The sequence below is a fragment of the Colossoma macropomum genome, unplaced genomic scaffold, assembly GCF_904425465.1.
Source record: "Colossoma macropomum unplaced genomic scaffold, Colossoma_macropomum, whole genome shotgun sequence".
Lineage (NCBI taxonomy): Eukaryota > Metazoa > Chordata > Actinopteri > Characiformes > Serrasalmidae > Colossoma > Colossoma macropomum.
In genome coordinates this window covers 10,871,195-10,895,680 of record NW_023494786.1, presented here as the reverse complement: position 1 = coordinate 10,895,680, position 24,486 = coordinate 10,871,195, and the positions used below count along the sequence as shown (strand labels likewise).

Genomic DNA, 24,486 nt, shown 5'->3' with positions numbered 1-24,486 from the left:
AGCTTTACAAGTGTGAATATAATGATTTTGACTTGACAGACACAGAGTGGCTAGATAAGACAAACACAGACAAGCAGTATCAGACAGGTCTGTCAGACACTGGACAGGCAGACAGGCACTGTAGTAAAGGCACAGCACAGTAACAAAAACCAAAATTAAATTAAAAAAAATGGAATAGTATAAAATAGAGTATAGAATATAAAACACTGCAGCATCAAAATGAACTGTTACGTCTTTATATTTTAAACTGAACAAGGCTTTTCTCTGCTTAATGTTAACCATGTAAGGTTCTCAATGATGTGGGCCTACTTTCCCAAAAGCTTTGTGGCATCAGGGTCATTTTAACTGGTAGAGAGAGTGCTTAATGTGATGCTCGCTCTACCATTGAACAATGATCTTTGTGCTAAGATGTTTTAGGGAAACTCAGCCCTGATCATTACCTGAGTGTTTCTATTACAAGCAGCTAATTTCTACTTCACAACTTAAATATGTGAATAATTTACTTTCTGAAGTGAATCTTTACTATTATTATTACTACTACTACTAATAATAATAATATATTTTATTTTTGAAGCACTTTACATACATTTAGCAGCTCAAAGTGTTTTCCAGATGAGTGATAAAGTTCAGTAACAGTAATAAACAAAAATAAAGTTGAATAAATGTTCATGTTAAGAGGAATAAAATAAAGGAATATGTATGATAACTCTGTGCCACTAAAATGAACGAGATAAAAATGAAATGAAATTTAAGTTAAAAAAACAACCAACTAACATAAGGAAATAAAATGAGGGAATAGAATAAAATAAAGGAAAAATAAAATATAAAAATAGATAAATAAACTATAAAACAACTGAACTAAAATCATAAAATAAAAAAAACAACCAAAAAACTAAAAGAAAATAAAATAGCCGTAGAAACCTAATAAAAATCAAATGTAGAAGTGGAGTAATTGAGCGCTGAGGTGACCGAGGGTCAGTTCCTCTGCTGGCCGCTGGCGGCGCTCTTCCTCATCCCCCAAACACACAAACATACACAAACATGGCGACAAGGCGGTCGTGCAGGATGCTCTCGCTCAGGCGCGGCGCCGTTTTTCTCTGTTTGTGCTTCGTCCCCGGCTCTGTTTTCGCCACGCTTCGTCTTCACCAGGACCCGCGGTTCATGCTGCCCCAGGACCGGGGCTTCTCTCTGGTGAGCGCCCCGGGCCGGTTCTCGGAGAGCTCCGCGGGGGGAGCGGCTGGAGCTTCGCCCGAGCAGAGGAGCCGCAGTCGGCGGAGCGCCGCCGAGAGCTCCGTGCCCAGGGTTTACGGACAGGTGAGTAGAGCTGCTTTTCTCTTTCAGCAGCGAGCAGCTCAGCGAAGGAGACGACGACCAAACATGTCCCCCGTCAGGCTGCCCTCACTAACGTTCGCACCCGGAGTTCACACATCGCCAGCGGTTTAATGTGACCTGTTTGCCTCCTTTAGGTTAATAGGTTTCTCCACGCCCCTTCACTATCACTGGAAATGACTGGAAATGCGTACGAGTGGAAGAGAGGCAGATATAACGTTAGAAGCTCGAGTTTATTTTAGTCATTTTGAATTTAGCAAATGTAGTGGAAACAAGAGATGTTAAACCGCCAGGTCTCACCTCCTCAGCCTTGTCTTCTTCAGCTTAAATACACAATACATGTACACCTTTGCTTCCATGCATTTGCACTCTCCCTCAGTTTCCCTGAAGAAAGCACAGCACAATGAACGGGAAGTCCTTTCTTCCTCTTTCTTTCTGCATCATCTTCGTGCAGATAGTTGGACTTTAAGGCAGTGTGGAGTTGGTACACTGGGCACCCTGGGATTTTTAATAAGATTGTCCATGCAGACAAAAATGCTGGTGAAAGATGGTGACAGTTTGATGCTGTCGTCTTCTATTCTTTGGAATTAAAAGGCACCACAGGCCTTGTCTGCTTGTCTGTGTTTTTCTTCGCTCAGGTAGCACGGCTGTGTGGTTTCCTTTTTCAGAGTAGCGCACTGTGTGAGGCCTGGGTTAATAGATTCTAATCTTTTCACAAGGCAGAAAAATACCAGAGGTTGAAACTAGGCTAGATGAGTCACTAGGAGCAGGTCTGTGGACTTCAGAGAGTTCCTCATGAATTCTGTCCGTATGAGATGAAAATAGCATGGCAGATGAGCGTCTTTTCAATGCTGAAAAGGTCCCGAACCTCAGCTGCCCCATGTTGTGTTACTGTGGCCACGATTGGTGAATAACATAAACGTAAGCATCGCTGCTCCTGCATAACAGGAAGGAGATGACCAAAGAGTTGTTGATTTATAAGGCTTGAAGGATGGTGAATTTGGCTGGACGTGATGTCCAAGAACATTTCTTCACCAGTCAGACTGAACTGCAGCAGAAGTGTGCACTTCCATTGTTGTTGTTTCCAAGCCACACTGGGAACTGGAACCTACTGCAGAAGCTTCGGTCCACCTCATTCCTTCAAATATTTTACTTCAAAAAGGGGGTTGCAGCTGCTCTGTTATGCTAAAAATGGGGGGTGCCATTGCCACCTCCTACTGCCAACCCCCTACCCTTTCATTTAGGTGGTCAAAGCATTTAGACCATTCATAAGGCTGCTTGTCTGCTAGCTGTTAAAGGAGGTGGTGTTTTTCGGTCTGTCAACATGTGATCAAATGGTCATATGATCGTCATAGGAAAACTACTGTGTTGGGAATTTGCTAGGAATAAGCCAAAAAGGAATGGAAGTTAAGCAAAAAAGATTAAAGATGTAGTTGTTAGGAAAACTCCCAATATCATGTTTTGGTGTTTTTACAATCTGACTGATTTGGCTGGTTTTTGTAGCAGTTTTATTTTACAAAGGAGAGTGGAGCTTTAAAAGGGAGAGCCTTTCGATAAACTGCTTTAGAGACAGCATCTGCCAGAGAGCTACTGCAGTAAATAGAAATGCACAGATGATATCACATCAGCATTGACAGATAATTGCCCAAAAATTTATATAGATATTGGTGAGATGTTTACATGTGACCAATATTTCAATATTTTATTCCAGAAAAGCAGAACAGTTAAGTGACACTGATGTCTGCACCTTTTCAGTTTGTGGTTCGTCCCAATTTCTGCATTTTATCAATGTTTATGCATCGGCATCAGCAGATATGTGCATTAAAGAAGTCATAATATGACTTCTTTAATGCATAATGATGCATCCCTAGCTATAAAAGTTGCGTAATATCATAAAATGATTATAAGTAGAGTATTATTGTCTCTTTAGTGTTTTTTTTTTTTTTTCAGATAGAGGAATGCATTCTACGATATCTTACACAATACAATGTAGTGCACTGTAGTACTATATCCTTTAGATAGCTGTGCTCAAGACCAGCATGAAAAAAATTAAGAGCAGCGAAATGTGGGCTAGCTATGAGGAAATGGAGGAAATCCTTTATGAAGTGTTCTTAGAGGCCTGGAGAGAGGTCATGTCAGTTAACACTCTCAGGAGTATTGCCCCCCCTCAGATGGTCCAGTTAAGATTTCCTTTCTGTGCTGACCTTTCTTCCTTTTGTGTGTCTGTGGTGGACATCATTTCAAACATAACAACTATAACTGTAAGATGAATTTCCACTGTTTAGGCTAATTGTAAGAGCCATGTAAAGGCCATTTGTAATGTCACAGCTACCTGTTTACATGAAAATGAAACTGTGCACTTCATGGGATAATTGATGCATAATGGTATTGGCAATGTTATTATTAAACTGAGATTGCCATAAGGAAGTTCTAGTTCATGTCCTAAATGAAGAGTTGCCGTTGACAACTAATAAAGACTTGAGCATTGTTTCAACACAGTTATTAGCGTAAATATGTTGTTGGGCAGCCACAGAAAAGAACAGAAAAGGTGAATGCTTCAGCTTTTTTCTCACTGACGCTGAAGTTTGCTTGGATGGTATTTGAATGATGTTTGGTACTCTAAGTGATAATCAGATAAATAGACACACATGTATACTCATGAAAGATTATTTTTGACAGTAAATCACTGTTTGGATTTGGGAAATTGATTGAAAGTCGATGTTCTTGCCTCAAAGTTAATTTCCAGAGAGGGATGCCTGGACTGAAACAGAGCCCTTTTAATTCAGGCACCTTTTGTAAGCCCAGACCTGTTTCATAAATCTCCCGCTACAATCAAGTCAGTGTCTAATCCCATTTTGTAATTACTTTCCATTCTTCTCATTTTGCTCCGTCTATCCTTTTAGCCCTGGAAGAACTTCGCGTTTATTAAGATTTCCGATTCCCCTGGAAACAGCTCGAGTCATAATTTCCATCAGTTTCTCTCAAAGTTGTTTTCATTAGATGCGGAATGAGTATTGATTTTGGATACAGGATTGTTTCAAAGGGAGCTGCTCCTGAAAGCTCATGAATACTAATGTAAAAAGGGCTTCTAAGAACAACAAAATGAGTGATTCAGAACATGCACCACTTGACAATGAAGGAGAAGGAATTTGTCATGTTTATCATAAACAGTAGACTAGTATGTCTTGTGTGCCTTTACTCGTGTTTTAGGCAGTATTGCTTGGACTATATTGCTTTCAAACAAAAATGTTTGAAAGCAGTGCTGGTTCCAGGACTCCGTCTTTTTGAAATAGACCTAAATTGGACTGAAGAACAGTTTATGTATGCACTATAACATCAGCTTATTTGAGAAAAGCTATGAGCTAAGGATGCTTTATGCCTGCCTTAGTTTTTGCAGCGTTTTGGCAAAGCTAGAAATCCTTTGCAAAAATAAAAAGGGAGGTATTGCAGAGGGAAGAATCCAAAGCGAAAAGACATAAGGATGGATAGCGCCAATAATAATCCGGAGTGGGCGGGAGGAGGGGTGTCTTATTGAATTCATGCTGTGAAGCGCTAGAGGAACCTGTCTGAACAGTCTGCTGGCTTACGCTCACTTGAGACGAGGCCGCTTTTCCCTGCAGGTACATACCGTCAGCCTGAGCAGGCCGTGAGTCACCGCTACAACAAAATCAGCGAGAGCCCCGTCGGCCTGCGGTGTGTCTTCAGGATATTTTCTACCTGCCCTCATATCAATAACAGAAGCAGCGCTCTGTGACTGATGCACGGCAGTAATACACAGCACGCTGCTGCCATTAACACGGAAATAGCTCCCTGGTGTCCAGGCGGTTAGGTGTTTACCAGTGCCACTAAGTGATATTAAATGGGTGGTTTTTATTTATTTATGGAAACGAGGAAGCAGTTTTTGGTTGCGCGCCAGTCATAAAACCGGTAGATTGCATGCAAATTGAACTGCTGGCCCTGGCATCAGTGCTGCAGAGATGATGTCATTGTTTAAGTCCTCCGCCGGCAAAGTGCTTGCAGCGGCGATAGAAGCTACACTCGTCCTGTGTCTCTCTCTCTCTCTCTCCCTCTCTCTCTGTCTTTCCTTGCTCTGTTGAATAATATATAACAGCATGAAATACTATAAACATTCACATGCATTTGCTTCTTTTAACCTCCATTCCCTATTTTTCATTGGCTGTGAGCTTGTGGTCTTAGTGACAGCTGCTGCAAGGTCAGCTAGTTGTTTCTTTGACTTGGCATGTAGTGCCTATGTCCATTTCAAAGAGCTTTCCAGGCTGTCCACAGAAATAATAGCCAGAAATGGCAGACATGTGTTTAGTTTGTGTTGTTTTGGCAGGAGGAGATGAATGTGATCTTTTGCACTTCCACAACATTTGTAGATGATTACGAGGCTCGCGCTGCAACATTAAGGTTGGGGACCTTGCGTATGAGAGGAGCTTTTCTCTTGCTAAGTGCGGCATGTCAGTGAGGCATGGAGAGGGAAGAAAGCAGTGATTTCCTCATTTCAGAGCACAAGTGCCCTTATTCAGCCGCGAGAATGTTCCAGCTTCTAGACCGCAGAACAAGGCTGCACTGAAAGGCAGCTGCTGTTCACTTATGGTAACTAATGCCCTCGTATAATGACGTATGAATGGTGTGAATACATGAGCACTCTTGAGCCTTGGAAAGCACGCATTTTCATCACGGAGAGCTCCTAATTAATTATTAATCCTAATGAACGGAATTTGACTTTCATAGAATATTGAAAATAAAAGTTTGCTATCAATATTTGATGAAGCAAAGAGTTTTTTAGGTTTCTTATGCTTGCCTTCTTCAACTGCATATTGAAACAGTGGTAATTAGACCCAAATGCTGATCATATGTCATGGATCTGTGAAACGTACCCATAAATATGAAGTGGATGGACCATGTTGGACTTATGAACTTGTTTCTAATTGCCCCACTGTGTGGATGAAACGTCTGTGAGAGGAGACGTTAGGCTTAATGTCTTATACAAGGACTTCATTTCAAGCAACTGGCCAGAGCTTTCTTTCTTAATGGCCCCATCACTCTGCATGGAGCTGTGTCAGTAGAGCTGTTCTGGAATGCTGCTTGTGCATTGCAGGCGCTCAGGCTTAAAAGCCTGGGAGATTTACTGCAGAGTCATGGCCCATTCATATATGCCTCTGTGTTTGGAGTTCAACTCTGGGAGATTGAACATGTGATTTGGTCTACATTTCATCTAGGCTAGTTTCTCAGCCCAATCCCAAATATATGGTTAGCGGTTTGGATCATAACAGATGAGATTAAATGCCTACATATCACTGTTTAACATGTTTCTCTGAGTTGTTTGCCCAATTGCAAAGATCTAGTAAGTGCTTTAGATCATAACTGATAAAAGTGAATGCTTGCTTACTTTTTCTTATTTAAAGAGATGTTTATTAACAAATCAACAATTAAAATGTACCTGCAGGCGAGAGCGGGATGAAGCACGCATAAAGAGAAATATATATATATATATATATATATATATATATATATATAAATATATATATTTAAAATGATAATAGCAAAACAATTAGAATACATGAAGTCATTCTAAAGAGCTGTGATGTAACTGATCACATGAATAACATGCAAATTCTTGTAGATTACAGGTATAGTGGAGCCTTTAGTCCAACGGCCACGGCTGCCCAGCAAAATACCATAAAATAACCGCTCTATGGTTTAATTCCAGCTTTGTGTTTACTGGGAATAACAGTCACAATGAGCCTGATGACCATGACCACCATATTATTTATGAGTCATTTATGAATGATTCGGTTCTTTTACGTGAAGGTGTGAGCCTTTTTTTTTTTTGGTAAGTCGGATTGTTAGGTCTTCTAAAACACTCGTTTGAAGTGCGTCCTGTGGAACCTCTTATCTAAATTTGACTTTAGATGTAGAGTCAAATCTAGCCAGAACGATGGGATGGTTGTATGACTCTCACTTTATAGTCTAAGCAGCATTAGCAGATTGCATTGGTGCTTGTTATGGCGATATTGTGTAGTGCATTGAGGCACATGCAATAAACAGTCATAGCCTAGAATATTTAGACTATTTAAAGGAGTACCGAAATACCAAATACCAGCTTCCTTCTGTAGGTATGCAGTGTTAGCTATGCTGTAATTGTCGTTATTTTTGTGATGCCAAATGAAAACCACATATATATGCCTATTAAGCCTACAGCAGTTTAGCTCCACCCATCACACTGAAATTATATGAAATGTTTCAGCCTGAACTGCTTCTTTAGTGAGGCAAAATACAGGTCAGCCATTGAGAACAGACCTCATTTGCATATGTCAATCTTACAGGGATAGTAACAAAAACAGCTTAATAAATTCTAAGGAATAAAGAGAAGTTTAAATATGGTCATGTAACAATGATTTATGACTATTTGGTATGTCTTTTACATATTTTAAAGGATACACAAATCATTGAAAGGCTATGCATGGTTTGTTATTGTTTAGTTAAATCCATTTATATTGTTTGGCCATGTATAAAAGCTTGATTAATCCTTTAATTACTTGGTTAATCGTCAAAATAATCAGTAGATTACTCAGTTACACAATTGATGGTGGCAGGCATACAGTTTTGTAGTTCTTTCTGCACTAATTGGAGCAGAACATGCAAAAAGAAGCTTGCACTCCACAAAGGGAAAAGCCGCTGGTTTGTAATATTTTGCTTTAACGACTCGTAAGACATATCAGAAGAGCGCTCATCTGAAAAGTCCATAGTCCCCTCAGACTTCTGAATTAAAGATGAGAGAGGCTGCACAGCTTGGAGCGCCGAGCGCAAGGAAAGGAAATGAAAAGCTGACACACTTTTCCCCTCTCGCTCTTACTCTGGTCTAGCGCGTTCATGCTTCTGTCTCTATTTTGTAGGTTTAAGGTTGTTTTGTGTGGGAGATATGGTTCACTTGCATAAGGTCAGGTTGCTAAGCAGGAGCCGGGGCTAATGCATCACCTGCACATATGCAACAGGAGCAAATGAAGCAGGTGTTGAGGCTGAATGCCCAAAGAGGCATTTTCCTGTTAGCGTTTGTAATGGTGCAGTTTAGATGTGCTGAGTGGAGCAGATTGTGCTGGAAAAGACCTATAAGAGCCCTTTACGATTCTAGCGATGTGTAATTTGATACCTGAGTCTGTTGACATTCAGCTCCCAATAAACAATCCATATAAAGTGGTCACAGATGCCGTGCTGACCACAATTCATTAAGTAATTTGTGCGGTTGATTTAAAGTTCCTGAATGCAACATTGATTGTCATCTAAAACTCACTTGAGTGCTTTGTTCATTTAGTCCACATTTCAGTGACAGTTGTTGTTTTTCTATTTACAGGCCAACCTGAATGACTCCCATAACCAGATGGTCGTGCACTGGGCTGGAGAGAAGAGCAATGTCATCGTAGCTTTAGCCAGAGACAGCGTCGGCACTACCGACCCGAAGAGCAGCTCGGTGAGTACGCGATATAGTCAAAAGTCAGCATATCGCTGTGATCTCTTACCACATCCTATTTACTGTGCCTGACGAGCTTGACATTTCCTACGACTGCTCCCCACGGTCTAGTCGTTCTTTAACTTCTGCAAGTCAGTTCTCTGTTTACTCAACTGCCATTTATTTAAGCTAATGACTTTGTAATAGTGACAAAAGTGTTGCATATGGCACCACAGCAGCTTGAATACTGATGGCAGAATTTAGACTTGTCTCTGTTGCTGTAGGTTCAGCAGCGTATCTCCATGGTTCTAGTTTGTGGCCAGTATTGTTGCCTGTCTAGGGATTATTGTTGTTGTGATGAATTACGTCACAGTGCGCTCTTTTGAGCTGTTGTTGATATTGTCAGTATTTGAAGAGCGCTGACCAACTGCATGTTTGATTGCAAAGAGAACGTAATTGGTCCAGTTTCATTGTGTTGGATCACCACATGTGAAATGTTAAACAAAAGTCATTGTACTAATAGTATTTAATGGTGTTTTTTAAATGTGGTACTAGTGAGGCTTTGTTTCTGTTCCAACTTATTAAACTTTAGAAAGACTAAGTATTGTAATGTGTGATATCAGGATCATTTGCTGTGAAAATGCCAGATCACCCATCCTTACACCTGCCAGAACCTGATACAATCACAGCAGGAGCGACAAAAGTGACAAATCTGTCTCTTAGTTAATTGAAGGGCCCATATATACATACAGAAAAACATGTGTATATTTACTGTAGTTATAAATGTGCAACTTGTATATTAGTTTTGTTGCCTTTATTGAATGTTGTGTGGTAGGAACACTTAACTGTTAACCCACAAACCTAAAATTGTGACCCATCAAAATATCTAATGTAAAAGAGAAACCTCCAGATCTAAACACTGGCTAGCTGAGCTATGTTCAAAGTCATCATAAAACATTGGTACATGCAGATGTACGAGCGCACACATCAACTAAATTCTATATTCATGCACCCAGATATTAAACGTTTTCCTTGTATGGACTGTGGAATGACGTACTGAAAGGTGGAACCAGGCACAAGCATGTAGATGAAGTAAACAGCCTGAAACCATATTACACATGACCTACGTAAGGACCCAATTTAGTTTAAACTGAGGAGCTGACAACTACAATGTGTTCGTCATTATATGACCGACAAATACAGTAAGTTCTGTATTCTAAAGTTCTAAAGTTCTATTTTATTAGCATATAATATATTGTCACTGTCCAAAATACACATCTTCATTTTTGTCGATTTTTATTTTGCTGTTGAACACAGCAGCTGTCCTTTACCTCGTGTGATTTCATAATCAATTGACCAATATAAATGTTTTTTTTCCTCAGTATCACTTGGAATTATAGCTTTAATAACTTATATTAAAAGTTAAAAATGTTTTTGCCTTCAATAAAGTTTTTGGAGATAAATGTTTTGTTTGGACAGCGACTATATATTGGTCTAATCATTACTAGCCCACATTAAAATAAACATAAATGCCACGACTGTGGCCAGTTGTAGCTCAGCATACCTCATTATGTCTCAGAAGCCATCACCGTCTACCACATCCCTCTCAGTAATTTTGCACACCCACATATGACTTCCTCACAGAGGGCCATGCATCACACTTGGAGAACTAATTTTCCGACTAATGCCCTTTATTTTTTTTAAGCCTGTCTAGCGGAATCCATCAAGTACGTTCCTCAACTTGAATGATAAACCGACCTATTCTTATAGGAGCTGTTGTTCATTGTAAATGCAATAAAATTAAATCAGCCTTTTTCAACTAATAGAACTGGACGAACAGTTTTCAGTTAACAGTAAATCAGTTAATCATTTACTTCCATAGTTTACACTCTTCATAACTTCCATTTTAGTTTCTTATTAGCTACTGAATAGTTTATATTATTTACTGAATGATACAAACCCAGTTCCAGAAACGCTAGGACAGTTTGTGAAATGTTAATGAAACAATGATTAGTAAATTGTTTGAGCTGTTTTAAATTGAACTGTATTAAAACATGGTTTTTTTTTATGTTTTTTGATATTTTACCTTATGAACGTCATTGTTTTTTGCAAATATTCGTTCACTCCAAATTTGATGCCTGCAACACATTCCAAATACATGTTGCGGTTTCATGGTTACCACTGTGTTACATCAACTTTCCTTTTAACAACACTCAATAATCGTTTGGGGACTGATGACACAAACTGATCCAGTTCCGAAAGCAGAATTTTGAGCCATTCTTTTGTTATACAGGTTTTCAGGTGTGCAACCATACAGGGCCTTCGTCATTGTATTTTGCACCCGTTTTCAATGGGAGACACGTCTGTGTTACAGGCAGGCCAGTCTAGCACCTGCACTCTCTGATTACGCAGCCATGCTGTTGTAATGTGTAGAATGTGGCTTGGTATTGTCATGTTGAAATAAGCGTGAACGTCCCTGAAAAAGACGGCAGAACGTGTTGCTCAAAAACGTGTTCAGCGTCAGTGTTGCCACACAGATGTGCAAATTACCCTCTAACACTCCCACATATCCTGGCTTTTGAACTTTAACTACTAACGATCTGGATGGCCTTTTTCTTCTTTGGCCTGGAGAACCAGTGTTCATTATTTTTTCTATAAAGAAGCTGAAAGGTGGTCGTGACGGACCACAGTGCGCCTTTCCACTGCGCGTCAGACCATTTCAGATGAGAGTGAGCCTGGAGAGGTCAGCACTGTTTCTGGATGTTACTAACGTATCACTTCCACTGTGCGTAATGCAGTCTTAACTTGCATTTGTGGACAGACTGTATTTACTGACCACAGTTTGTCAAAGTATTTCTATAGGCATCACAGAAACATGCTGGTTTTCAATGCAGGGCTTTCTGAGAGTTTGAAGGTCACAGGCATTCAGCTGTGGTTTTTGGCCCAGCCTTTTATACACAGATTTCTCCACATTTCCTTAATCTTTTGATGATGGTATGAACTGTACAGGGTGAAGTACCGAAAATCATTGCGATCATTTGCTGAGGATTATTTTTAAATTGATGCATTTTTGGCATTTTGGCAACATTTTTTGGAGTGCGTTGCAGGCATCAGTTTTAGACTAAGCGTATGTTTACAAAAAACAATGAAGCTTACAAGATAAAACATATTTTGTTTTTATTCAAATACAGGTCAAAGTAGATTTGTGAATCATTGCTCTTTGTTTTTGTTTGCGTTTTATCTCCTGTCCCAACTTTTTGGAATTGGGTTTGTAAATCTTAAAGTTAATAAGGATTAATTAAGATTAATGAGTCTAATAACTCCTCAGCGGAGGTCCAGTGTACTTGTTGGGCCACATGTCTGACTGTAGAAAGTCTGCATCCCTCTGTATGATAAGAATCACAGTACTTCAGTACCAGGCTGAAGATACTATACTCTTGTGCTAATGGTGTTCTTTTGCATTTGGAGTCTCGTGGATTAACAAGCTCCATATGTTCCTCCCAGCTTTCTACACAACTCTGCCTTTGATTGTATCACCCTAAGTCTCATTAGACAGTTAGCAGTGCATGTTCACTTCTCCAAAACTACCATGTGTTGTTAAACCCTATTTTCCATCAGGCCTACTGGAAGTTAGCATGAAAAAAAATGAAGCAGGCCTGATCACTACTTTATAGAACATAATTGGAATTCAAATCACAGTCGCAGTATCACTCATATTGATATTTTCCTAAAATCGTTTAGCCCTAGTCAGAATGTGAAATGTGAAATATATAAATATAGGAGGCGTATTACTGCAATAAGTATGGAAAACTTGGTTGTGAAAGAAGAATCCTGTTTGCAATAGCCTGTGTTAGGTTTGGTGTAGAAGTCTGCATGGGTATGAAATTTAACCCCAAACTGACCTGACTGGTACTGCCAAATTTGAAACCCGACCCCAATCTGAAGCCGCTTGCACACACTAACAGAGATGGATTAGAGCAGACGCGGTTTTACAGCGTAGCTTTCTTACTAATTTCTGAGTTGATCATAGAAAACATCATGCTGGGATAAACTGGTATTTTGCTCATTTGTAACACACACAGTATTTATTACCTGTATGCTTTTGTGGAGTTGCTGATCATACCTGGCAGAGAACAGCATCCACCCTCCTATTATTAACTGTAAGCCCCGCTGCAGCAACGTTCCACTCACTGTTGCTGCTACTTACAGCCATGACACCGTGAAAAAGTGTCTATTTCAGTGTTGCTGTTGTGGTTATTTTCATATATAAAGAATAGGTAAATAGGATTGTAAGTCAAACATCAGACACTTTCCGTAGACAGCACTTATTATTGATCATTATTCTGATTAAACAAATCAGTAATAAGTGCTTACTGATCTCAGTGAGTTTACACACTCGCTCAAAAAAAAACACAGTGCATCCAGCTATAAAGGAAGCCTTGTGCATCTTTTATATGGTGATAGAAAACACAGAAGCACACACAGCTTTTTACTGTAAATCCATGGTTTCATTTAGGGGCACATTCACCCACTTCCTAAACGTCTGAGCTATTCTGAACACTAGGCTACGAGAGAGAGAGGAAGAGAGAGGAAACCTTTGTTTTGGTGTTGTCACTGTCCAGAGCAAGTCAGATAGAGCAGGTGCAAAAGCTTCTTGTGTACTTTTGAACAGGGTATATTTACATGAGTGAGCATTTGAGCTTAACAGAAAAGATGGGTTCGTATGGGAGGAGTGTCCGAGGTTGGTTTCCGGTCAACAGATTGTGCCAGAATTCTCAGGTTCGCTGAGTTTTGCAGGACCTCTGCAATCAGGAACGAGTGCTGTAGGAGAAAGGAGAATTTGAGAGCAGTGAATTGGCAGTGTAGTTGACCTTCAGCATAAAAGCAGGGCGTAAAAAAAAGGGAACACAGAGCAGTCTGGATACTAAACTAACTATCACAAGCATAGCATGATGTCCTGTTCATTTTGTTCTGGTTTCATCATAACATTGGGTTGACATCATCTAAAGCAGACAACAGACACCATGTTGTATTGTTTGATATTACAGTGTGTCTGAATACAGATGCATAGTGCCTGAATTAGTATTCATGTTCTGCATGACCAGACATGCTTTGTCATATGACTCCACCCCATTCAAAATTGCTAATTGCAGAGAGGACACAGTGTTTATTTTAAGATCAAAGCTGCTGAATGTGTTAATTCAGTCTGTTCTTATCCATAGTGATGTTTTCTTGGTAGAAAGCTAAAATACTGGCATTGATACCTGCAGATATGAACCGGATATATATATCAGAATCGGCCATTATTCTTTGAAATTTGTGCACTCTTTTGATGTAAGGTTTGAAAGACTTACTAGTTCTGTTCTCCTAGTCTGTACCAGAGCAGAAAAATTATGCGTTTTACTTCTAGTTCTCTGAGTGTTAGGGCTGAACAATTTGGGCAAAATATCTAATTGAGATTTCCCTTCAGCTTCAGGGAGTGTAAAATCTCTTCAGGGAAATGTTTAAGAGGAAAATGAGGGGGGAAAAGTTTCAGCGCTTATGTATAACAGTTACTAAGTTTAAATGCAAATTTATGGCTTTAAATGATCTATTAATTATTTAACTTAAATACTTAAGATGTTTTATGTAAGTGGCGACAATGAGCATGTCTTTTTTTGACTGCCTCTTAGTTGTTATCATGTGCCTTTGGGTCTAAGTCATCTACAGGCAGTGCACAAGCTAAATGCTGAAAACTGAAAACTCCACTTTTTTTTTATTGCGATTTCAATAGTCGCCCTACTTGGTATTCACACTGGCATATTTGACTTTGAACCAAAAGATGTTTTCACTTTCCAGCAGACGTTACGACATACATTTGGCGGCATTTAGGATGTGAAAGTGCATTTTGACATTTTGATATTCAAGTATCTCTAAGAATTTGTGAGCGGATATCCAGTTAACCGCATGAAAGGGCGAACACGGTTTATTCTGTGTTTAGTCCCTGTAGATATTGTTGGTCCGGTTTGCGATCATATTTTAAACAAACCTTACAGTGGGTATTGGTCTGCTTAGTTGGTGCACACCAAATTTGCATAGCAGCGCTCAGACTTGTTCTAACGAACCACTCTAACAGAGAAGTGACTCCAGGGTTTGATTTAATTAAAACACCCGCCCTTAGAGTTTGTAGCAACACATTTGCCTTAACTCCTTGAAGGGCCCATATCATCGAAAACTAACTTTAATTTTCTTTTATAAAATAGTGTCTTTAATAAAATAAAGGTGCAAAAACAGTCCATTTTAATTCACTGTTTTTGTGATGTCATGAAAAACACTTGCGTATATGTCCACCTATTCTGCTTGCAGCAGTTTAGTTCCGCCCATTTGCACTGAAGTTATAAGGAGTGTTTCAGCTTGGACTGATTTTTGAATGAGCTATCTTCTGATTGCCCAAATAATAGTCATAATTCTGTAGTGCTAGTGCTGCAAAGTGCTGGCTAGCTCATTTACATATCAGTAGATAGCTCATTTACATATCAGTCTTAAAGGCCCAGTAACAGAAACAGCCTGTTTAACTAAGCCATAAAGAGAGGATGGCAGATGCTCATCTAAATATGAACTACTGCTACTCTATATATGAAAAATACATGAAAAAATGTAGTATATTGGCTCTCACTTTCATTCATTCAGTTTCTCATTGCTTATTTATGCAGGTTTTTAGGTGACTTACATATTAGCTTCATTGTAGTTACAGAAAAAGTCTAGTAGGTACTAAATAATTAATTAATAATCAAGTTTAGTTTAATCACTGAATCACTAATCTACATCTTCAACAGGTCTATGTGTCCTATGACTATGGAACCACTTTCACCCATATATCTGAGAAGTTTACACTGTCTGGTGGGAAAGAGAACAGCAGGCAGGTGATCTCCCAGTTCTACCACAGCCCCGCCGACAACAAAAGGGTGAGTATCTCTTTCTCCTTGAAATCTCATGCATGGGTTGCAAGCGTCCAGCGAGGTTGGCCAAGGTCACATCGATGTGGACACGTGCCACAGTAACCTGTCTGTCAGATCCCTGTTAAAATGACTCTTAAGCTCTGCCTCTCTCATGAGACCCAGCATGACTGAGTGAGTAATAGCCCCGAGCCGTCGCCCTTGGCACCTGGTGTAATTGCCTGCTCCAGGGAGGAGCTGCCAGGTGCAGAGGCTCATGGGAGTCGTAGTTCTGCTCTGAGGGGATACCGTGTTACTGCAGTGCAGCTGCACTAGCCAGTGACAGGATTTCACACTCTGCAGCACTAGCACTACAGAATTATGAGTATTATTTGGAAGGCAAACAGCCTGAACAAATCAGCAGAGAGCTTATGTTTGCGTGAATGAATTGCCCTATTTTTGAAAAGCTAACAAATTGGTTCTGTAAAGAATGACTGAACACCCACAGTTAATGCAAAAGTAAGATATAGGCACCCTACTAAGACTCAAACCTGACTGTTCATGCACTCTTCTTTTTATAGCAGCCTTGTCTCATAAGTATCGGCTCCCTGTGGAGACATTTGTTTTAAAGCACACAGAAAGTCCATAGAAAGTACAGCTCGTCTGTGAGCTGTTGCACGCCGTCTTGCTTTCTCTTTCTTTCTCTCTCTCTGGTTCTCTTACTCCACAGTGGAGAACTCGTTTTTCAAGCTACAGAATCCTCATCGAGTGTGGTGGTTCAGAGCCATCTCCACTGTGGAGTCTTTGTTCTGGAGGGGGAGCTGTCCTGCTTCCAAATCCAGGCTATTGAGAGGAGAGAGGTTATGAGGAATGCACATGGATAAAGGATCAAACAGAATATGCACACCAAGATTTAGAACTGCATAATTGCATAATAAGAATGACTGACTGTTTCTCTTTTTAAAATGGCTTACAGAAGTGTTTTTACATATGTCTCTCAACACCAGTTACCTGAAGGATTCATCTAGAATGCACTGAAATCAGACCTTTTAAATCGAATTCATTCAGTGATCCTGTACTGAAATGTACAGGATATTATTTACTTGTTTTTCATTGCTGTTTTCCTGTGTTTTCCTTTTAGTACCTTTTTGCGGACACCACAAACAGTTACTTATGGAACACCTTTGACTTCTGCAAGAAAGTGCAAGGATTCTCAGTTCCTTTCAAGCCCACAGACCTGCTACTGCACAGCAAGAGGCCCAACTTGGTCCTGGGATATGACAGTTCCCATCCTGATAAGCAGGTTTGTCAGAGACTTTGGCTTAGAAGTTTTCCGTCAGCGTAGAGCAGTATAATTGGTATTCTTGTCCGTTTTCTACAGTATGTTGCTACCTGTCTGTCTAGTGAGTCTTCTTGGGAACCTGCTGCTTCCAATTAAGTACCCAGATTCTGTTGTTTTAGTATTCTGACTCAGTAGTGACTGTGGCCTTTTAAATTTTGCATTAAATGCACTTTATAAGATATTGGGCCGTCAGCAGTTATCCAAACACGCACGGCTGATTCATCAGTGTAGAAACTTATTTGTGAGAACTTTTTTTTTTCCCTTAAAAGTGTAGTGGGTTTGCTGGGTTTGTTACCAGTTTTTCTTTCTCTTTTTTTGAAAGCTCTGGAAGTCAGATGACTTTGGCGAGACCTGGGTGCTGATTCAAGAACATGTCAAGTCCTACTTCTGGTAAGATCAATGGCAGCAATCAAGTACTTCTGAGGAACGTTGACGCATAACACCCTGTGAACTTTCAGATCCTCTAAGAGCATGTCCATCAAGGACTGTGGGCTCTCAAGACATGATGTGTGGGTGTATGTAAATGTGGATGGAGAGACTTCCCTTCATTTATTTAATTTTGATTCAAAATAGCCTTCAAGTATAAGTGTTTTTGAGGAGATTAGATATAAGATAGTCCACTTGCTTAAGGCAGGAGAAAAAATCAAAGGAAAATTAGTGAGGGGAGAAAAATACGTTTCCAAAACTGGAGCAAGAACATATGTAAGGTTTCGAGAAATTGGGAATCCTAACAGACAGACCTACCACCAAAACTGTCACTTCTGGCAACAGATAAACAGCACTTAAAGCTTTCATCAAGCTCCACTCTTCAGACCTAAAAATATCTATAGGAGTTTCTGTCCATCTTTCCACTGTGAGAACTCCAACACAGTGCCTCTGAAAGGATGTGCAGCTGTCAAGAAGTCGCTTGACAAATTAGCTGCTGTGTTCTCAGAGACCTCAAGATCATTGAATGTGTTTGGGAATACTTGGGTCATGAGAAGTTGAAAGTGCAGATTTCTGTGAAAAGCTGAAAGCAAGTTTATTGAAAATAATGTAATAAAGACAAAAGGTGGGTACACAAAATACCGAAAACTTTGATATTATATTTAGTTGTTGAGGCTACTTTGTAATGTTCTATTAAATATGCATTTTCCTGATGTGGAAAAATGAAAAAATTATACTTAATGGCCATTTTGTCTGGGAACTAAATAAATGGAGGGTGCTCTCTGACTTTGCACAGTACTGTATGTGTGTGTTTCCTATTCGTCTGTTCTGTGGGTTGTTATAATTACTACAGTTCTGCTGTAATTGTGTGTCTGTGTATGTGTTAATGCTAACCCACTGCATGCCCTGCAAGTAGCAAATGAATAGGGATCAAATGAAATGTACACAAAGAAGAAGATTTGTGCATTTGTGTTTCTAATTTTAAGAGCTTAGAGCTCTGACTTTCCTTCTTCATTCTGAAAACAAGCAGGAAATTCCAACTTGGAGTACAGCTAGTTCTCCAAATATGTTTTTGTTTTTGACCAAGTGTTGCGCAAGCTCTTACGCTCTGGAAATAGAGGGGTTGTTAGGGGAAGTCAGACTGATTTCTGGGCAGAACACTTCTATTTCAGTGAAAGACAACAACACTCTTATTTCAGTGCTTTGTTTGGGCGGTAGCTCTGCCAGTACCCCGAGAGCCTGTCACACATATTTAGGTGCTTGTCAGGAAAGCAGTACCCTGGAGTGCAGCATTTCTGACAGCATTCCGCCGCACCACATTATTCTGACCCGATTACTGTAGTTGAAACATTAATAAGACTCATTGATCCAGGCCTGGGGTTTGAAACAGTCTGAGTGAGAGTGATCAAATCTCCTGGCTGTTCTTAACCATCTGTTGTGTGTGCTGTTCCAGAGCCGCCAGTCCTGCTCTGTCTTATGAACACGGCCACTGCACCTCCGTTTCCTAGCATATCTTGTAAATGATATGCTGATAACAGCATAGGAAGGCTATGTTTATATTTGTATGCACCGACTGCACTGATTGTGCAACATTTGGCTGCTCAATTAGTGAGCGGTGGGCATCTCATCTGCAGCTGGCCATTCCACTCTCTAATTAATGTCTGAATGTGTCTGGTTACACTGGGTTCACTTCATGTCCTGCAGTGGCATGCAGAGAGTGTGGCGGAGAGATAGTGTCAGGCACAGAGGCCTGTGGCTAATGACTCTCAAGCGCAGGAGCCTCTCTCACCATGCTGATAAACCTTCTGCCTGGCTCAGCTGCAGAGCATTGTGGGAATGACTGTGGTCGTGCTTCGCATGACACACTAGGTGGCTTTTATATCAACCTTTTAGAGGTGATTTAGATGCTATAGATGTTTCTAGAATTCAGATTTGTGATTGCAGATTGCCAATGTTGATCCTTCGACTATGCATTAGGGATATTAGGGATATTTCAATCAATGCTAATGGAATTAGTCAGCATTCACTTCATCATTTTCCTAAGCACATGACATGCTCAGAGTGTTTGCTGGTAAAGCATAAAAAAGTAAGACCCAAATAAACTGTGAATATGCAAATTAATGTATTGACAGTGTCTTTGTAGGCAGCCGCCCTGAGAATGGTCCACCACACAAAGAATATCTGGTCAGTGGTGGTCCCTTTCCATTGATGGACAGGGTGTAGGATGGCTGATAAATTATGAAGTAAAGTATTGACTTCAGATAATTGGTGTAGGTAAAAGGTTGGTGTATATACAGTCACATGCAAAAGTTTGATTTTCTAAGTGAATAAAGGCATCATCAAATATCAGTTTGGATTATTGGTCAAATCTAAACATCTTTCTGATGCTGATCTTTTTTTCTGATTTTGACATCTGATATATTCCTAACATAAACCTCCCTTTTCAGATGCCACACAAACAATACGTAGGTCTTAATTCAGTAGCTACCTCTGTTCAGATTGTGAGGCTTCTCACTGGACGAAGCCTCTGAACTCCTGATACATTTTTTTTTTAAATACTTATCCCCTGAAGAGACTCGCTTTAGCCCAGAGCTCCGCCACAGGCTGGTTGAGGGCACCGTAAGCCGTAAGCTTTTGTCTGCTCTACACCCCGTTGTTGAGCGCATTTAAGCCTTGGTCGTTAAATTTTGTTGGGGAGGGGGGTTAGCAACAGTAGTGTGTGTATTTATTCGCCTCAGTCTAATCCTTTTATCCTTCCGTTAGGAGATTCAAGTGCCAGTCTCAACAAACAGGCCGGTGCGTTTACAGAAGAAGGGAGGCGGGCCTTTGTGTGAAGGAGCAAGGGAGTAAATCCCCCAAGCCTCCCCGGCCCTCTGAAGCCATGGCCCGAACTGTCCTTACGTTCAGGCTATGAGGTCCCGAGGCTGCTTTGCTGAATCATTTATAAAGAGGGTGCTGTAATTGGTTGCCTGTGTGTTGCAGCATGGAGAGGAATGTGGAAAGCTGGTGTGACAGGCTAGGCAGAGAGATATTTTGATGTCTATGGAGGATCTCTGTAGTTGTGCAATATCATCTTGTGACTTTTGCTTGTCTCTAGCTCCATGTAGCTGATATCTGTGTGCAGATCTTGTGGGTGGATGTGGAGTGTGTGGGTAATGGTGATCCTGTGCGTTTTCTCTCAGGGGAGTGGAGCCATATGACAGCCCCACCACGGTGTTCATCCAGAGACACGAACCCCAAGGTGTCTCCAGCATCCTCAGCAGCACGGACTTCTTCCAGAGTGAGCAGAACCGCCGCGTCATCCTGGAGAGAGTGGACAGCTTTCAGCTCAGAGACAAGTACATGTTCGCCACGACCACCAGGGTAAGATGCCACTTCTGAGATTAGTGATGCACTGATTTTCATACTGGAATAACCTGTTGGCTTGCAAACGTTTCTAAAGGAAATTATATTTTAACAGCTGCTTATCTGGACAGAAAGAGTTTATTTGCTGAGAAAAATATTAAGTTTTAAGTAGTTAGAAAACTAAATAGCAGAATAAAATTTACCTTCTTGATGAATCACTAGTAACTAGTTGGCAGTTGATGATAATGCATATTTTAAATTATGCTACTGCTTTCCCTTATAAAATAAATAAAAATAAAGCCATTGGGCACACCCATTTATTTCTTTACACACATCCATTATTGATCTTTTGCCTCATAGTATAAGTCTTTTTAAAGGCTTCCTAGTTTGTTTTTTTAGTAATGTGTCTTGGAATCATTGAAAGGCTATGCATATTTTTGATTTATTGTTCTCTTAAGTCTGTTTTTATTATCCAGTCTATTAGAAAAATGTTGATCACTCAACTGTCAAATAATGGGTAGATAACTGGATTGCTGATATCGATAGTGACAGGCCTGGTACTGTTTTTGTTGTTCTTCTGCTTCCATAAGTTTTTCATTTACAGAAGGCTAAACGTTCATTTTTAATGATGTTTCCAGGCAAATGTTAAAGAAATGACTTGAGCTCTGCAATGTGTAACAAGGCTGTAAGAGCCCTAACAATTGCTGGAAGCCAGTGGGTTTGACCCTAGAAAAAGGCTGCATTAGTGATCAGTAATGGATGATAAACTCTTCTAGTAATGCTTTTAGCTTGTGCCAGCACTACAGAGGAAGTGACATTAGCTTTTGCCAGGAATGAAACAGGCTTAGGTTTGCCTTTGAGGAACTGTTCATGTTCCTTGCTGTGTCATGCTTTCCAGGTGCCTAATCACATGTCACCTTGCAAAATTTTAGCAGAAGACAGCTATCAAATAGAAAATGTGCTTTCATTTTAAACATTTTACTCAGCGTGCATGTTCAGAGCATGAGTCAGTGTTGTGTTTCTTTGACAGTACAGAATTTTTGGTTCATTAGCAGGACTGGCTTTACACGATGAAACTTGCATTCAACATGAGTTGCTTGAAACCTACATGAAACTAAATTGCGCTAGAATTGCACAATGTAAAGCACCCTGCAACTCATTTGAAACTCAGCTGCAGCAGTTTCAAGTGTCTCAACTTCATGGAACAAGTTTCATGAAAAAGCCAGTCAAAATGGCGATAATATATCATGTGATCACGTCAAACATTATACTTTAAATCAAAGCAGTTGCAACAGCTGTTTAAACAGCTGCTTGTGCCATCGTTTATTCTCCGTTGTTAACCTGTGTATAGTGATTTACGTGATTTAGCTAAATTAATTTTCTCCTCGCTTGATCACCCTACTTTTTTACAGAGCTCAGATTAATTTGGGATCCAAGTGATGATGAATTATTACAGAAGGAGAGACTGAGATGCGGTTTATGATGAAGCTGTGCTTCTTAGACAGAATGAGTAAGACGTAACACTAATAAAAGGATGCAACTGTAATGGCTACTTTAAACATTCGTTTTCACATACAACAGACTAAACTGGATGGATGGATGGCCTTGCATATGTATGGATGGATAGATAGATAAAGGACAGGAAAATGGAATGGGTATGACAGCTGGGACAAACATACAAAGATGAAAGATAAAATTGCTGCAAATATGTAAATTACACTTCATGGATGACTTTATAGCGAGAATGATATGGCGTATAAAAATATGAGCTGTTATTTTATATAATGGCGTAACTGAGTGTGTTGCAACTTTGGTTTTGTTTTTGAATTTCATGTAACTGTCAAGTTGCATGGAAATGATGGTGCAGGTAACTTTCAACATGCAACTAGTTGCATGAAAGTTTCACAGTGCAAAGCCAGCCTTAGCCAATGCCAGTTGTTGGTTGTTACAGTTGTGTATCTCTGTTTGAGAGCAGCACCGTGTAAGGGTTGAACTTCAGGGCTTATCATTCTGTTGTAGTAAAATTGTGAAGTGATGTCCAGAGTGGCTGCAGTTTTTTGTTCACACTTGACAACTTGACATTGTTTGAAGACTGAGACTGTTTTCACATCTAATTTGTTTGCTAAAGTCTGCAGGTTGGGTTTTTGTGACATTGTGTCTTTTCCCATTTGCTTTAGTGGATTTTACTGTTCAGTGGCCGAAAGTGCCAAGGGTGGTGTTAGTGTTCTTTAATTGTTCAGAGATTTGGCAGGGATACAAGCACTCTATTACTTTCATGTATTACCTTAACTTCACTTATCTGTCGTAGTTTAAAATCCAGATCCATCCCTTACTTATATTAAAATTTTATATACTAAAAATGTGGCCTGTGGAAAAGTTAGGGCACATTTTATGCGTTATGTTTATGTTGTTATTTAACTATATGTTAAGCTCAGCAAATGACTCACTAAAATTGCCAGAAAAATGCCATTATTAAGTGTGTTCTCTGTGGAGGATGTGTTAACTTATTTTCACTTGGAAAATCAACATGACATTAAATTTGACCAGAGGTGTTCAAAACTTTTGCAAAAGACTGTTATGTGAATTACTCTCTTGGTGGTTGTAATATAGCACCATTTTCAAGGGTGTGAACAACTCAAAGTGAGCAGCCAGGCTAAAGTGCAGCCCCTGCACAGTAGGGTTATTTTTAACCCAGTGACTAAGTCTCCAAAAAGAGAAACAATGTGAGGAATCTTTATTTACCCCTTATAAATTCAAAAAAGTTATTATATCAACACAGATTCATCAAAAGCGTACTGTACATGTCATGTCAAAAAAATATTTAAATTTTATTGTGCTGATATTTTCTGTTGTACTTTGTGGTAAAAAAAAAATTGTGAGTCTTTTCACTGATCATATTTATTTTGTTGCATATATTCTTATGTATTTAGGTTGGAAAGCTCGTTTGGCCCAAATAGCACAAAACTGCAACCAGACTTTTTGTTTTACTAGACTGTTGTATCTTGCAAGCCTGTTACAATCAACCCCACCTGTGTGATTAAGTTGTAATGTTTGTGCTCTTGCCACTTTCATCTAAATTGTTCGTAAGCAGTAGGTGCAGGAAACAGTTTTCATTTTCATCTGTAGCAGAGCTGTGTAGGTTGCTTGTATAAAAAAATGATACATCTTGCTGAAATACTTTTAAAATTATTTAGCAAAAAAGCAAAATGTGTTAGGTTGTGCCCTGCTCTCCCCCACCTACAGCTGTGCAAGAGGATTGAGGATTTCTGCAAAATGACTTCGCTTGCAGACTCATATTTTACGGTGATTGTCATGTATGTGTATGCATTGGCCGCATGATCCTCATAAAGGTATCAGCACTGAGGCTCAGTTCTCTGGATGAAATTGAGGTAGATCTCCACCAGGCTCAAGTTAATAGATTATCATTATAGACTGCTATCGTTTCTCTTGGTGTGCATTTTCAATTAGTCTTCAGTGCCTTGGTCTTACATATTAAGAGATGAAGAACCCAGCTGGGTAGTGTGCGTGGGCCTTTGAAACAGCCTGCTTTAAAAAGGTATTCAATGAAGAACATTTCATACCTGTGTTCAGTTAGCCACCACTGACCTTTTGCACTTTGCAGGGACTCTGTGGCCAGATCCAGCAGTGACTGCATCTTAAAGAAGCTTTTTGTA

General features: G+C 39.8%; 1 protein-coding gene across 1 annotated transcript in view; it reads left to right on the top strand.

Moving 5' to 3' along the window:
• Positions 1 to 1,041: 1,041 nt before the first annotated feature.
• The window catches only part of sorl1 (sortilin-related receptor, L(DLR class) A repeats containing), a 73,456-nt gene continuing 50,011 nt past the window's right edge, over positions 1,042 to 24,486 (top strand). The window contains exons 1-6 of the mRNA XM_036560704.1: positions 1,042 to 1,314; positions 8,690 to 8,806; positions 15,601 to 15,729; positions 16,841 to 17,002; positions 17,364 to 17,431; positions 20,650 to 20,830. Of these exons, the coding sequence (XP_036416597.1) occupies positions 1,042 to 1,314; positions 8,690 to 8,806; positions 15,601 to 15,729; positions 16,841 to 17,002; positions 17,364 to 17,431; positions 20,650 to 20,830 (930 nt within the window). The remainder of the gene's footprint in view (positions 1,315 to 8,689; positions 8,807 to 15,600; positions 15,730 to 16,840; positions 17,003 to 17,363; positions 17,432 to 20,649; positions 20,831 to 24,486) is intronic.